Consider the following 13,811-nt stretch of genomic DNA (forward strand, 5'->3'; position numbering starts at 1 on the left):
GCCTGACCCCACTCCCCACCTGCCCCCCCAAACCCTCCCGATCTCTGCTTTGCCCAGCCCCATCCCCCACCTACCCCCCCCGAATCCCCCCAATCCCCACTCTGCCTGGCCCCACCCCCCACCTACTGCCTAAATCCCCCCAATCCCTGCTCTGATAGCTGGGCAGGGGCACACATGGCAGCAGTGTGCCGCTGTGGAGGCCAGCTTGGCAGCCACAGCCCACCAGCAGCTGGCCCAGAGAGGGAGATGCCTCTACTGGCAGTGCAGTCCCCATCTGGGTATGGCAGGTGCGCAGCAGGTCACAGTCAGGCAGAAGCCCCCACTGCCAGACTGCTGCAATGGGTAGAGGGTGCAGGGAACTCTTAGGGTTGCTTCAGCAGTCCAGCAATTGGCTGGGCCCCAGGAACTCCTGAGAGTGAATAGCCCTGAGCTACTTGCCAAGGCAGCTTTTTGTACTGCTGGAGTCAGGACAAGGCAGCTTTATACTGCTGGGGACAGCACAGGTGCTGGCTCTGGGCTCTAGCTGCCCCTGGCTGCAGATCTGGGAAGAGCCAGGCAGGATTATTTTGCCCTAAGTAGCACAATATGCTCCTCAACAAAGTGTATGTCCAAACACGTGAGCTAAGGCAAAAAGCTCTGGCTCAAATTTGCATCGCTTTTATTTGAGCTGCTGCAAGTGCACGTGCTTGCATATGTGGACTCGCTCTTAATGTCCTCATTAGCCCCTAAGATCTCAACGGTATGTTAAAAAGTGTAGAACAAGTGGCACTCAACCTTTTGGTTCTGGGCCAGGTAAGCGATGTGTAGCCGGCCTTGTATGCTGGGATTAGGCACCTGATCCAACACCCAAGGCCCAGGGCTCTCCATGGGTGTGGAAATTTGGTAGCAGGTGAACAGTGCTTCTGCTTTCCTGCCACAAAATTTCTGGACTGGCAGGGAGCCCTGTGAGCTGGATGACATGGTGCTCCAGACCGGATCTGGTCTACAGGCTGGGGGTTGAACACCTCTGATATAGAACATTTTAGAACTGAGCCATGACCATATTTTGTTTAAAACAAACCCCAAACATTTTCATTTCAGCTGCTTTAAAAAAAGCATTTTATTTGCAGATTCTCTCTCACTTCTTAGTTCAGTACAGTGCCCTAAATAAAGACCATGACTTCTGTAGATTTTATTTTAAACTGCCTTTTTTAATAACTCATGATAGTTTAAAAATATGGCTGCATTTCCATATACAGCTTTTTAAAAATCTTCAAATTTAAAGTAAAAGATTATGACAGTGGGAAGTTATTGGTTAAGCGCCTGATACCTGACTCTGCAGAAGTGTTAATTGAATTTTTGACAAATGGTAGCCTCTTCTGCAGGTATACAAAATACATTTTCTTCCCTTTAGTTTATCAGCTAGTTCAGATGAATTGCTAGTTCTTTCAGAAGTTGACAACTAGACTGAGTGTTGCAAAAGCAGACCTTGTTTTCCACTTTGAATTTAAAATTAATTAGGTGTGACTAGATGAGATTTACTCATTCTAAAATCATGGATGATACAATGACCAGGAAAAAAATTAAAAGGTCAAATTACCAGTGAGCAATACTGTTTCCTTGGTTAACTCGTTTAAAAAACAGGTTTGTTTGATAAAACTTGCTTTTATTATCCCTGAAGTGAAGGTAGTTTTATTTACTCAGTAAAAAGAGCTAATCTTGAAAAGTTAGTGTTGTGCATCTAATTTAGCCTCAATTTTAATCAAAATTGCAGCTTTCACAGATCATAAGTTCAAAACTAACGATCAAATACAAAACAAAATACATAATTTACCATTTTCTAACCTAAAAAACCTGTATACATTAAGAATCTGAAAAAAATGTGTGTTAAATTATAAAACTATTTAAATAAATTTGTATGGATAGTACATCTTTTTACTTTGCAAAAATCCTATGAAACTTAGCACAAAGGATATATTTAGTTGCCAATATGCCAGTAGTAACCAGTCCATACGTATCAACCTTTAAGAAACACCCCCCCCAAATCCATCACAAGATTGGAATTGATCATTGAAAAAACAAATCAATGCTTTCCTTTTTCCCGAATTAAATCATGATTCACTTTAACCTGCTTTAATAATCAAGGTTATGTTTGTGGATACTAAATAAGGCTATCCATTTCTGTATGTTTTAAATGCTATTACTTTATTTCGTTCTACAGAATACAGATACCAAAAGCTGGTACCAACTATATCGTATGGCAGAACTCACTATTACCTCCCAGATGAGAATCATGCCATGTATGCATGAATGTTACACTTGCTAGATAATATATAAAAAAAACAAAATGAAGTATACCCACTTCAGAATTTATACTAGTTATTTTTCATTTGAAAAAGTCTAAAGTGGAAAGATTAAAAGACGGTTCTACCTTCCTGCAGTATGAGAAAACATCTAATTTCAAATTTTATTTTGATACAAAAACATTCTTGAATATCAAGATTCGGTGGTATAGGTTTGACATAGCATAGAATGCAAAATTACCAGTACTTGCCAATCACAGACAGAAGAGATAACAACATGCCAAGCACAGGTATGAAATCAAGTTTACTGAGCCACAAGGCACTGGTTAAATGCACTTAATTTTTGCCTTTTTCACTCTCAGAAAAGCACACTCCAGACATACCACTTCATCTCTCTGACACACTCCTTATGCTAGGAGATCAGACAGGCTGATTTCATGCTACCTCTGCTGGAATTCTGAGATGGCTGATCTGACTACTTCCTGGTCCTTCTTTACTGTTTCTCCCAAAGTAATAAAAATGGTTTAATGAGTATGTAGAAAAAAATTCTTATACCTTTGTAAGCAACTTGTAGATTACTAACCTGCTTCTTCAACTTTTTTCTGAAGAATTCATATTTTCTTTTGTAATCCCTAGAGTAAGGCACAGCCTTTGAATAAACAAATGAAAAAGTACATTACGGAACTGTGAAATGTATACATAATGCCAGTTTAACACTGAAAACCCTCTGTGATTATAAACTGTATTATATCTGCAATTAGTATTGGCAGTTTTAGCCAACATATTAAGTAATCCAAGCTGGAAAGATATTTTCCATTTTAAAATGAAGTTCACATCTATTTACGCAAAATTCCATTGCCTGCAAGCTTGTTTAAGATAAAAAATTTAATTGATTTTATTCTGTACACGCCGACTCAGGATCATACAGTTTTGCAGCAACTTAGAGCCTCTACATGTGGCCCTTGGGGCGTTCTGATGTGGCTGCCAGAACTGTTAATGCACCAGCACCGAGGGGGTTAACATGGGTGCAGTTTGCCCTCTCCCTTATCCACTGAATTCCCAGTTTTGGGTTACCGCTGACAACTAAAATCAGCAGCAGTCAACAACAGGAAATGGATGGGGGAGCAGCAGTGGTGTTGACCCCTTGGGTGCTGGCTGGGACAACATGGAGGCTCCAGCAGCCACAGCCTGAATTCCTGTAAGCTGGGTCTGGAGGTAGGTTGGCCAGCTTCTGAAAAGCCCTGCAGGTCATACAGTCCACCTCTTGGCTGCCTCTATGGCGTCTCAAGATTATTAAGGATAACAGAGCTAACAGGATAAATACTTAAAAAGTTCCCAAATGTTATGTTCCCCAAGTGTCACATTCAAGAAACTCAAAAGTTAGGCATTCCACATTGCATATTTAATAAGTGGCAATTTTTCAACAAGCTTCTATTAATGTTATTTCACCAAAAATATCAAATCCCATTAAAAACAGTGTCTTACTGGTCCAGTAATCGCTGCAGTCTGTAGTCGTGGATCTTCCCATTGTGTTTTCTTTGTGTCTGTAAGATATTTTTCATTAGTTCCACTTATTTAGGGAAGGTTCAATAGCAGAAGTTTGAAAGTAATTTATAAGGGTAGTATTGCAATTATACATACTGTGGTTTATGTAGAATATTCTTCCATCTGTATGAGTTCTCTCTTCCCATCCTGGCTATAAGAAGAGCAACCTTTTAATATTTATTCTTAAGCACAACATTTATAACTAATCCAAATAGCGTGTGATTTCATTTTTTCTAGTTCCACCCATTTAAGTGTTTAAAGTAGAATTCATAATTTGAGCATACAACACAAGGACAGTATCATGACTTTGAAACAGCTACTTTAAATACTGAAATTATTTGAATAGTCTCAGAACAGAATAAAAAACTTCACTTACTGGCAAGGGGCCTAGATCTGTGGGATCTAGAGAGGTCTTTCTTCTTAGATGAGCTGGAATTTTCAATCTTGGATCTTCCTTTGAAAACAAAAACAAAAGTGTTGTTAAAAACAGAAAAGAACGGCATCTACTTTAATGTTAAAGCCAGAAAACATCAATGATTTTGTGACAGGGAGCCTGTCTACTTGTCTAGGGCAGTCTTCCCACCTGCCTATTCTGCCACGCCTATGATGCAACTCTGATGGCTTGGGAGGCTGCCCATTTAATGCCTGATGCCAAGGGCATAATTCATGGCTCTGTACTGCTCCTACACCATGTCCCATGCCTCACATATGGCATCACTATATGGCTCCAGCCCTACAATAGACCTCACTGTATGGCCACCTGACATTTCAACCCCACCTTGATCCCTCCTACTCAGGCAGTCTAACCTCCACACCCATTTTGGGCTGCAAAGCTCCCTAAGTCCTTTTCCCTCTTGGCAATTACCCCCTGCAGGACCTCTGACCATAGAGGTCTTGGCCTTGCCTCTAGACCAGTTGGAACTCCAGGCCCCTGGCTCCAGCCATCCCTCATGGTGGTGCTCTGGCACTGGCTACAGTATGGGCCAGTCGAGGCTACTCCAGGTAGGTTACTCAGCCACTTGCACTCGCTTTCCTATGTGGGTCCGCCTTCTTGGGCCCCTCCAAATACAGTCCACTCTATCATTACGGCCAGCCTATGTGCAGTCCTTCAGGCTCGCCCATGCGGACCCTGCTCTATGCAACCTCCTTACTCTCACACCCCACCTCACTGGGGCCATTAAACCAGCACCTCACTGGGGCTACTAGGTCTTAAATCCCTTGGGCCTTAGGTGTCCAACGACATGCCTGAACCCCTCACCTGTCCCCTCTATGAGGTAACCTACCAGGTTGTAGGGGCTGAGGCTATACAGTACCCCATAATCACCTTTCACTGGAGAGGTATAGGTGTGGCATTTCCTGGAGACCACCCAGCCACAGGGAACCCCATCACACCATCCAATCCCAGCAGGGTGTAGTTTCAGGTCATGCCCCAGGACCAGGAACCTCCTTCTATCCCCATAGTTCCTGACCTGGACTTTCAGATGTTCTGGGAGCAGCAGTACTTCAGCTGGGTGAAGTTACTCCAGCAGCATCTCTACAGCAACTGCCACCCCAGTTCTGAGGGCCTGGGTTTATGCTGAGGTTGCCCAGCCCCATCCTTCAATCCAGGAGCCCTCTCGCAGTCATGTGACTGCCTCATTAGGCCACACAGCACCTACCAGCTGCTCCACAGCCTGCTTAAACCTCTTAAAGTGGCAGGCACCAAAGGTGTCCTGCCACAGATTTCTATGACAATGAGAAAACGGGAGGGTGGAAGGTGGAAATCAGTCAGGCTGGGAAGGGTCACAATGCTGCTGCCAGTTTGGAGGCCAGATCCTATTGCAGAAGCCTGTGTTCAGTGTTCCTAGTATTATGTTCTCCTAAGATCCTGGCCTAGTGCAGGCTGGGATACTATAGCTGCAGGCACTGCTTCTGTGTGCATCATGAACCCTTCCTCCTGCCTCACTGGCTCCCAGCACTGTCTGTCTCTGACCACCAACACTATGGTCCCTCTCCCCAAGGTGGTGTATGGCAATATAGTAAGAAGAGAATAACAACTAAAAAGGGAGGGTGACATTTAGGGTGATGGCACCTGCAGCACCAGCACTGAAATGGAAGACCAGCTGCTTGAGCTATGGAGTGGGGTTCTGAGAGAGGATTTTTTGAAAGCACACAAACACCATACACAAGCAGTATGTTCTGGAATATGCCATAAGCAAGCTTGCAGTAAGTGATTTTTTTTTTTAGGCAGTCAATTTCTTGGGTTCTAGTTCCATAGCTTGGTGTATTGTAGGGGATAGTACATTATTAGATAAGTACATTATAAAGCTGTATAACCGCTTTAAAAATACAAAACAGCTGTAATTACCAATCAGTATTTCTAACTGATGTTGGCATTTATCAATGTATCCAAACCACGACTTACACCTCACTTTATCTTCACTTTTTATTCTTGAGTGACAAAGACTATCAAGGTTAAACTCATAAGCTTGAGAGCAGCAAAGCTGAATAACAAGGGCTCCTGAAATACTACATGCATAGCTGCTCAAATATTAAGCAGCACTGCTTGGGTTCATATGGTACAACCCACAGCAGATGTTTTAGAGCAGAGGTTGGCAACCTATGCCTTGGGGAAATCCAGCACCGGGGATCTGTGGCACTGTGCTGCCCAGCCCCTCCATAACAAAGCCTGCTACCTCACAGCACCTACACTTCCTTCACTGCACAGGGGTTGGGTAAGTGCAGACATCTGGCGACTCAGATGTATGGTGAAGACTTCTGGTCCACAACCACAGCCAGGTCACAAGCTATGGCCTGGGCTGGCAAAAGGCTGCTGATCTCTGTTTTGGAGTAATCTGCTCTTCATACCTCCTAGGTTCTACAAGAGACACAACATTGCTACCCCCAGTGCTGCAAAGTATACACCCTACAAATTTTTGCTGGTCTAGTGAGAGACCAATTTACTATCTCCAATGGGAGGAAGGAACATAAATACTGCATATAGATTACTTACACAACCCCTTAGTTGACTTGGATGACTACAATACATTTTAAAGAAAAAGTTAATGCTACTGCTTTTTTAAAAAAAATCAAATCAATGGGTGTTCTGTAGTCAGGGGCAAAACTTCAAATGAGGTCCAGAATTTCTATCTATTGGATTAGTTTTGAATTTGAATCCAAGTTACCCATGTAGTAGTTTTGGTATTGTGATCAATAAAGAATGGTCTTCCATTTGGTGCATGTCGGACTTCCCAGCCTTTAGGGAGTAATCCTTGATCTGTTTCAGATTGTGATGAATCACTTGATGGTGGCTGCTGTCCTGTAGAAGTACTCTGGACAGTTGATAGCTGACCCGTTTCTACTGTAGTCTGCAGTTAATAAAGACAAAAAATATTATGCAGATTCTGGAAAAAACACAAAAGCACCTAGAACGTTCCTTAAGGCTACAAATATGAAAAGCTTCTGAAGATACAACCGGTATAACCCATTAAAACACTTATTAGGGACCTTCTAAATCTCTTAGTTATTAAAGTTTACTAAGTAAATTAAATGAAAACATTCAGTCCTTCCATGACTCCCAGGTTTCTTGAACCCCTCCTGTATTTCTTCAGCTAAATCAAATACACTTTGTTTGAACAAGCTTCTATCCACCCATCTTCTACCATTATAAGTTCCCCATGAAAGCCTCTTAATACTCAGCCTGTCATTCTGATCACACCATTAGCTGATGTTATAGATACAGGATTATGATCCCACTGTAGGCTTATCCAATCTACACAGAAATCTGAAAAGATACTTAAGCCTTCCAAGTGAACAAAATGAATCTCTCTCAAAATAAACTGCCCCTAATGCCTCACATGTAAGTATCCTTCTTACAGGAGATGCGCAGCAAATCTGAAGCAAAATACTTCATTATGACAGTATACAGTGGACATTTTTCAAACTATTTTTAAGGAAAAGTTTAAGATTTATAAACTACAATGTACATTATAGTACTGGAATCACTATATTATAAAGCCTATCTGTTTTCCTTAACTGTGAGAATTTGAGAGATAGAAGATTTTGACAATCAAATAGATTTTAGCTGCTGAATATTTTTATAAAATGACTAGTTAAAAGGTTCAACAATATGTAGTATAAAGGAAGAGGTGCTTTATAATAAATGTATAAAAATTGAAATTTAAGTGAGATTAGTATTTTAGAGAGTTTTAATTTCAATCCTAAACTGTATATCTTGACATAATTCTGATTTTATTTACTTCATATGAATTAAAAATGAAGTAGAGAATTTAATATATGAAGAAGTGAAGCTGTCTACTGAGCAAATCAGATAGCTGACAGATTAGTATTTCTGAACTAGCTGAAACCCGCAAAACATTTGTGATTAAATTTTTATTGCAAAAGTATTTCTTTAAATACGGGATTTTTAGTTATCCATTGATCAAATACTTTAATGGAATCAAAACTTCTGACCCTCAAAAAGGCTACATAAAGCTGTCTATGTGTAAACACAGGCTTGGGAATATAAATACATATTTTGTTAAAAAGTCCGACCTTGTGACTTGTTTATAGTCATAGAGTAAGAGGTCTCTTGTACACATAACTAAGGGCCCTTTGTAGACGTGAGGAAATTGTATTTTTTAGTGGTTTAATTACAAGCACCGGGGTCCCCCACTGCAAAGTGGGCAGGCTCCACCGCAGGGTGGGAATCAGTGAGGGGCCCGCCCAGCCTTTTTTTCTCCCTCCCACTGCAGCGTGCCTGCTTCTCCCACACCTGGGGAACGAACTGCTGGCGGGTCACGCAGCCCCTGAGCTGCGGGGGACCTCGGTGATTCTGTCTGTGGTGGCAGTGCCCCCCAGGCAGCATCCACTCACTGGCACCCCACCTGGGTGGTCCCAGGGGATGCCACCACTGTGGAGAGAAGCACCAGCCCCCCCTGCAGCTCAGGGTCCACTGGCAGTTCACCCACTGACTATGGGAGAGGCGGACAAGCCGGGGGAGGGCGGGGGGAAGAGGAGAGGATCAGGCCCCTCCCCCTCTTCGATGGGGCCTGCCCGCTCCATGGCAGGAGGTCCCAGTGCTTCATTCTAGCTCTGACTTACCTATTTGAATTGCCTCAGGAGATATAATAACAACAAGCTTATTCTGTCTGTCCGGAACACTCTGATTGGTTGTTTCAGTAAGCATGGTGACTGGCTGCTGAGACAACCAATCAGAGCACTCCAGATGGACAGAATAAGCCTCTTATTATTATAGATTAAATAGGATTTGAAGGGAGGAAAAAGACCATTTGATTTAGTCATCTACTTGGATATATTAAAAATAAGCTCTTGCTAACTACTAGTATCTTTCTTGGCTACAGAGACCACTGTTGAACAAAAAGCAAAGACAGGCTGTTAGATGCCAATAATGGGAGAAGCATAAAAGGCAATAAAAGTGATTCTATAAGCATATCAAGAGGAAGAGGAAGACCAAGACCAAAGAAACTATCATCTCAGGGTACTCTTACGACTAGGGTGAAGTCATTCCAGAGGCATTAACTATCCTCTTTGAGAACTCATGGGAGGTCAGGTGAAGTCCAGGATTATTGGTAAAAGGGCAAATATAATGCCCATCCTTAAGAAGGGGAAGGAGGAGGATCCAAGGAAGCACAGACCAGCCAACCTGACATGTATACCTGGAAAGGTCATGGAGTAGGTCCTCAAGAAATCTACTAAAAGAGGAGAACAGGTGATCAGGAAGAGCCAGTATGAATTCACCAAGAGCAAGTCATGCCTTACCAACCTGGTTTTCTCCTTTGATAAGGAAACAGGCCCTGTGAATAGGGGATGGAGAGCAGTGGATGTAATATATCTTGACTTTAACAGGACTTTTGACACCATCTCTCACGATATTTTCAATAAGCCAAGGCAATACAGATCCATAAGTGGTTGGATCATCATGCTCAGTGAGTAGTCATCCATGACTTGATGTCTGCTTGGGAAGGGGTATCAACTAAGTTCTTCCAGGGGTCTGTCCTGGGTCCAGTATTTTTTAACATCTTCATTAGTGATTTGGATGATGGGATCAAGTGCACCCTTAGCCAGTCTGTGGATGATACCAAGTTGGGTCAGTTGCTCCCACTGAGGAGGGCAAGGCTAGAACCCAGAATGACATGGACAGACTAGAGAAATGGTCCACAGGCTATGATCCACAGTCTAAGAGACATTTCGAGTAGATTAGAATCAACAAGGATAAATGCAAAGTCCTTTCCTCAGGATGGAAAAATTGCATGCACAAATTCAGACTGAGGAATGATTATCTAGGTAGAGAAGAACCTGGGGGTTACAGTAGATCATAAGCTGAAGATAAGCCAATAGTGCACTCTTATTGCAAAAGAATTATTTAATTTTCCAATAAGCAAATATTTCTCTCACTTTTGCTAAGCATGTGACTTGTGTCCCTAAATGCCAAGTCAAAGTCCACTTGACAACTACAAGAACACTTTTCTTCAGTTATACTAAGTGTTTCAGTAGTATTTTTCTGGGCCACTGGGTACTGCAGAAGTACTCAAAATCTAAACACAAGTGATAGTTCCATTTATCATTTTCTACTTAATTGTTGGATGTACCCTAAGATATTCAGTCTATTGCCCTTGTAACATTATGCAGATTGAGATATTCTCCCTATTAGTAAGGAGAGAAAACTGTTTAAAAGCCTGTAGCTCAACATACTTTTTCTGTTAAAGTGCCTGTAAATTTGATTAGTGGTGACTTTAAAAAAAATAAGAAAAGTGGCACAGCATATTAAATTACTCAGTCCCAGTATCAGTAAAATTGATTAGTAGCTACTGCTTATGGTTTCAAGGTTTACACTAGTTTAGAGATCCTACAAAAATTAAGTAAGCTCCGGTATATAGCTTACTTGGTCCATTACATTTCTTCAGTTGCTTAATACAGGAAGTCTCTGCATTAAAAAGCATAATAAATATGGATATTTAAATAACTTATGCAGTACAGTTAAATTATATTAACGTTTGTCACAAAACTTCATTTTTGAAGTAGGTCAAGTTAGTGAAGAAGCCATGTGCTGCTAATTATTTGTTACTATGAATTCTTTGTGGACAGCTTATAGCCAGTTTCACAAAGGTATTTAGGTAGCTTAATTCTCACAGACCTGGCTCCCAACCTTTATTTATATATTATTTATATATTGAAAGACAGAGAGAACAAGCTTTTGTGAACTCAAGTATCAGATGGTGACATTCAATTGAAGGGTGCCTATCTACTCTGCCTTCCAACCTCTTTCTAGGCTATTGATTCAGTTGGTATCTCTCAAAATAAAGGTTGGGAGCCAGGTCTGTGAGAATATATCTATATCTATATCTATAGATATACAGATACAGAGAGAGAGTGGGAGGGGAAGGGGAAGGGGGGAGAGAGAGAGAGAACAAGCTTTCTGAACTCAAGTTCATTTCATCAGATGGTGACATTCAATTGAAACTCATATTTTCAAAGACTCAGGATCAGAGACATGTAATTTTCCCCCCAAAACTGAATTGAAAAAAAACAAGAGATTGAAGTCATATATCTTCATTTTAAAAAAGCCTTCGATCTCTGGTGTCCCATGATCATCTCATGGAAAAATTGGCCAACTGTGGCCTTGGCTACATCACAGTCCAATGGTTCGGAAATTGGCTCTGAGGTCGGACCCAGAGAGTGGTAGCCGATGGAAGTAAATCCTCATGGTGCGCTGTAACTAGTGGGATCCCCCACGGCTCCATCCTTGTGCTTATACTCTTTAACGTCCTTATTAATGATGTGGACTTGTTATCAGAAGCAAACTGGCCAAGTTTGCCAATGACACCAAACTTTGGGGTAAAGTGTCCACACACGAGGACAGGATGGTGATCCAGGCCGACCTAGACAAGCTCAGAAAATGGGTGGATGAAAACCTGATGCTGTTCAACACCGAAAAATGCAAGGTTCTCCTCCTTGAGGAAAACCTCCCCAGCACGCCTATAGGCTTAGCAGTGCTACGCTTGCTAGCACCATGGCTGAAGGAGACTTGGGCGTCATGATGAACTACAAGACGAATATGAGCCACCAATGCGATGTTGCAGCAGGTAAAGAGAGCAAAACTCTGGCTTGCATCCATAGATGCTTCTCAAGCAAATCCCAGGATGTCATCCTCCCGCTGTACTGGGCCTTGGTGAGGCCACAGCTGGAGTACTGCATCCAATTCTGGCCTCCATAAATTAAAAGGATGTGAAGAAGCTTGAGAGAGTCCAGAGGAGAGCCACGTGCATGATCAGAGGGCAGGAGAACAGGCCTTCTGACGAGAGGCTGAGAGCCTCAGCCTGGAAAAGTGCAGGCTCAGGGGGGACCTGGTAACTGCCTATAGGTATGTAAGGGGTATATATCAGGATCTGGGGGAACGCTTGTTCACCAGAGAGCCCCAAGGGATGACGAGGTCGAACGGTCATAAACTCCTCCAAGACCATTTCAGGCTGGACATAAGGAAGAAGTTCTTTACTGTCCAAGCCCCCAAGGCCTGGAACAGACCAGATGTGGTGCAAGCACCTACTCTGTACTCCTTTAAGAGACATTTGGATGTTTATCTTGCTGGGATCCTTTGACCTCAGCTGACTTCCTGCCCCTGGGGCAGGGGTCTGGACTCAAGGATCATCCGAGGCCCCTTCCAGCCCTAATATCTATGAAACAAAAACAAATGATGATTAATCCTCTACTACAGCAGTCAGCAACATTTTCTGGTCATAAATGCCAGCTTCTCTCAGCTATAGGGCAGCACAAGCAAAGCTCCCTGCAGTCAGTTGCGCAGCAGTGTATAAGTGGTCTGCTCCTGAATAGTGCTGCAGCCTCATCTATGTGGGCTGAATCCAGTGGCTTCACAAGGGCCACGGGTTGCTAAGCCCTGCTGTACTACACTTCAGATATTCTGAAAACATTAAAAATCGACAGGAGAAAAACTGCCAGTCAGTCATTGGGACATCTCAATTTATACAATCACTTCTCTCAAAGAAAAACATACAAAAACATGCAAAAATTTTACCTTACCCAGTAATAACATAGAAAAGTGATTTAATGTGAAAACTACCAACCCTACTTGCAATATTCCTGACTCATTCACACTCCACTGGTGCGAAGCAGTGTTGATTTGAGATATACCACTGCTACGCTAAAACAGTGCACCAACCACATGCTTGTATAACACTACACATGTGCCAAGATGCTATATTTCTCAGTTGAGTCCAGAGAGGACATGGCATGTTTCTGTGTGGTCCTGCCATGTGCTATACAGACACGCCCATATTTCTTTCCCAGCCTTGACATATTTTAGATATCCAGTTCCACCAAACTGGTAAAGGTTATTTGATCGGGAGCAACTATTCATTATCTTCTCACACTAGCTTATATGACAGGATTCAACAAGTACCTGAACAACAGGCTTTATCCAGGTAGTAGTTCTGGAATTGTGATCTATGTAATATGATCGTCCTTTTTCATCTTGTCTTTCTTCCCAACCTGGAGGCAATCCAGATGAAGTAGGCAATAACTAAGGATTAACAAGAGAAATGTTACCATATGAAGAGTTTTTCTTAAGGCTCCCTCCATCATATTTCACCAAAACAAAACTTAGTGAAAGTTTCAAGCTTAGAGTAGAGCATAAAACAGACTAAAGATATTTGAATCTGCACTGAACCATATGAAAAAGACAACAGAAAGGAAAATCAAGTATTTGAAATGCTGGTTTGGGTTTGGCTGTTTCAGACTATACCTTATGCAGCTGCAATTTAAGAAATATAGTACTGTTTTTCTAATATTAAAACAAGATGCTTTTTAAATAGTGTTTCACATTTACCTAGTAAAGTTTTTCCCTCCTGCAGGCTACAACCATACATTAAAATAAAAGTGCAAACTCGGAAGACGGAGGGTTTATGATAGAGATCCAATCCTGTTAAAATTCCAAAATTATAATTTTGTCAGGATAACTGCCAGAAGCAG

General features: G+C 42.0%; 1 protein-coding gene across 6 annotated transcripts in view; it reads right to left on the reverse strand.

Annotated features, from left to right (window-relative positions):
- Positions 1 to 13,811, reverse strand: part of NEDD4 (NEDD4 E3 ubiquitin protein ligase) — a 124,210-nt gene that overhangs the window by 19,798 nt on the left and 90,601 nt on the right. For all 6 annotated transcript variants that reach the window (XM_090028452.1, XM_090028453.1, XM_090028456.1 and 3 more), the window contains 6 exons: positions 13,243 to 13,362; positions 6,992 to 7,174; positions 4,204 to 4,281; positions 3,924 to 3,978; positions 3,768 to 3,826; positions 2,866 to 2,931 (listed from right to left, as the gene is read on the reverse strand). In XM_090028452.1, coding sequence (XP_089884578.1) covers positions 2,866 to 2,931; positions 3,768 to 3,826; positions 3,924 to 3,978; positions 4,204 to 4,281; positions 6,992 to 7,174; positions 13,243 to 13,362 — 561 coding nt within the window. The remainder of the gene's footprint in view (positions 1 to 2,865; positions 2,932 to 3,767; positions 3,827 to 3,923; positions 3,979 to 4,203; positions 4,282 to 6,991; positions 7,175 to 13,242; positions 13,363 to 13,811) is intronic.

This window comes from Crocodylus siamensis, chromosome 15, assembly GCF_052110815.1.
Source record: "Crocodylus siamensis isolate JL-2025a chromosome 15, ASM5211081v1, whole genome shotgun sequence".
Taxonomy (NCBI): Eukaryota; Metazoa; Chordata; order Crocodylia; family Crocodylidae; genus Crocodylus; species Crocodylus siamensis.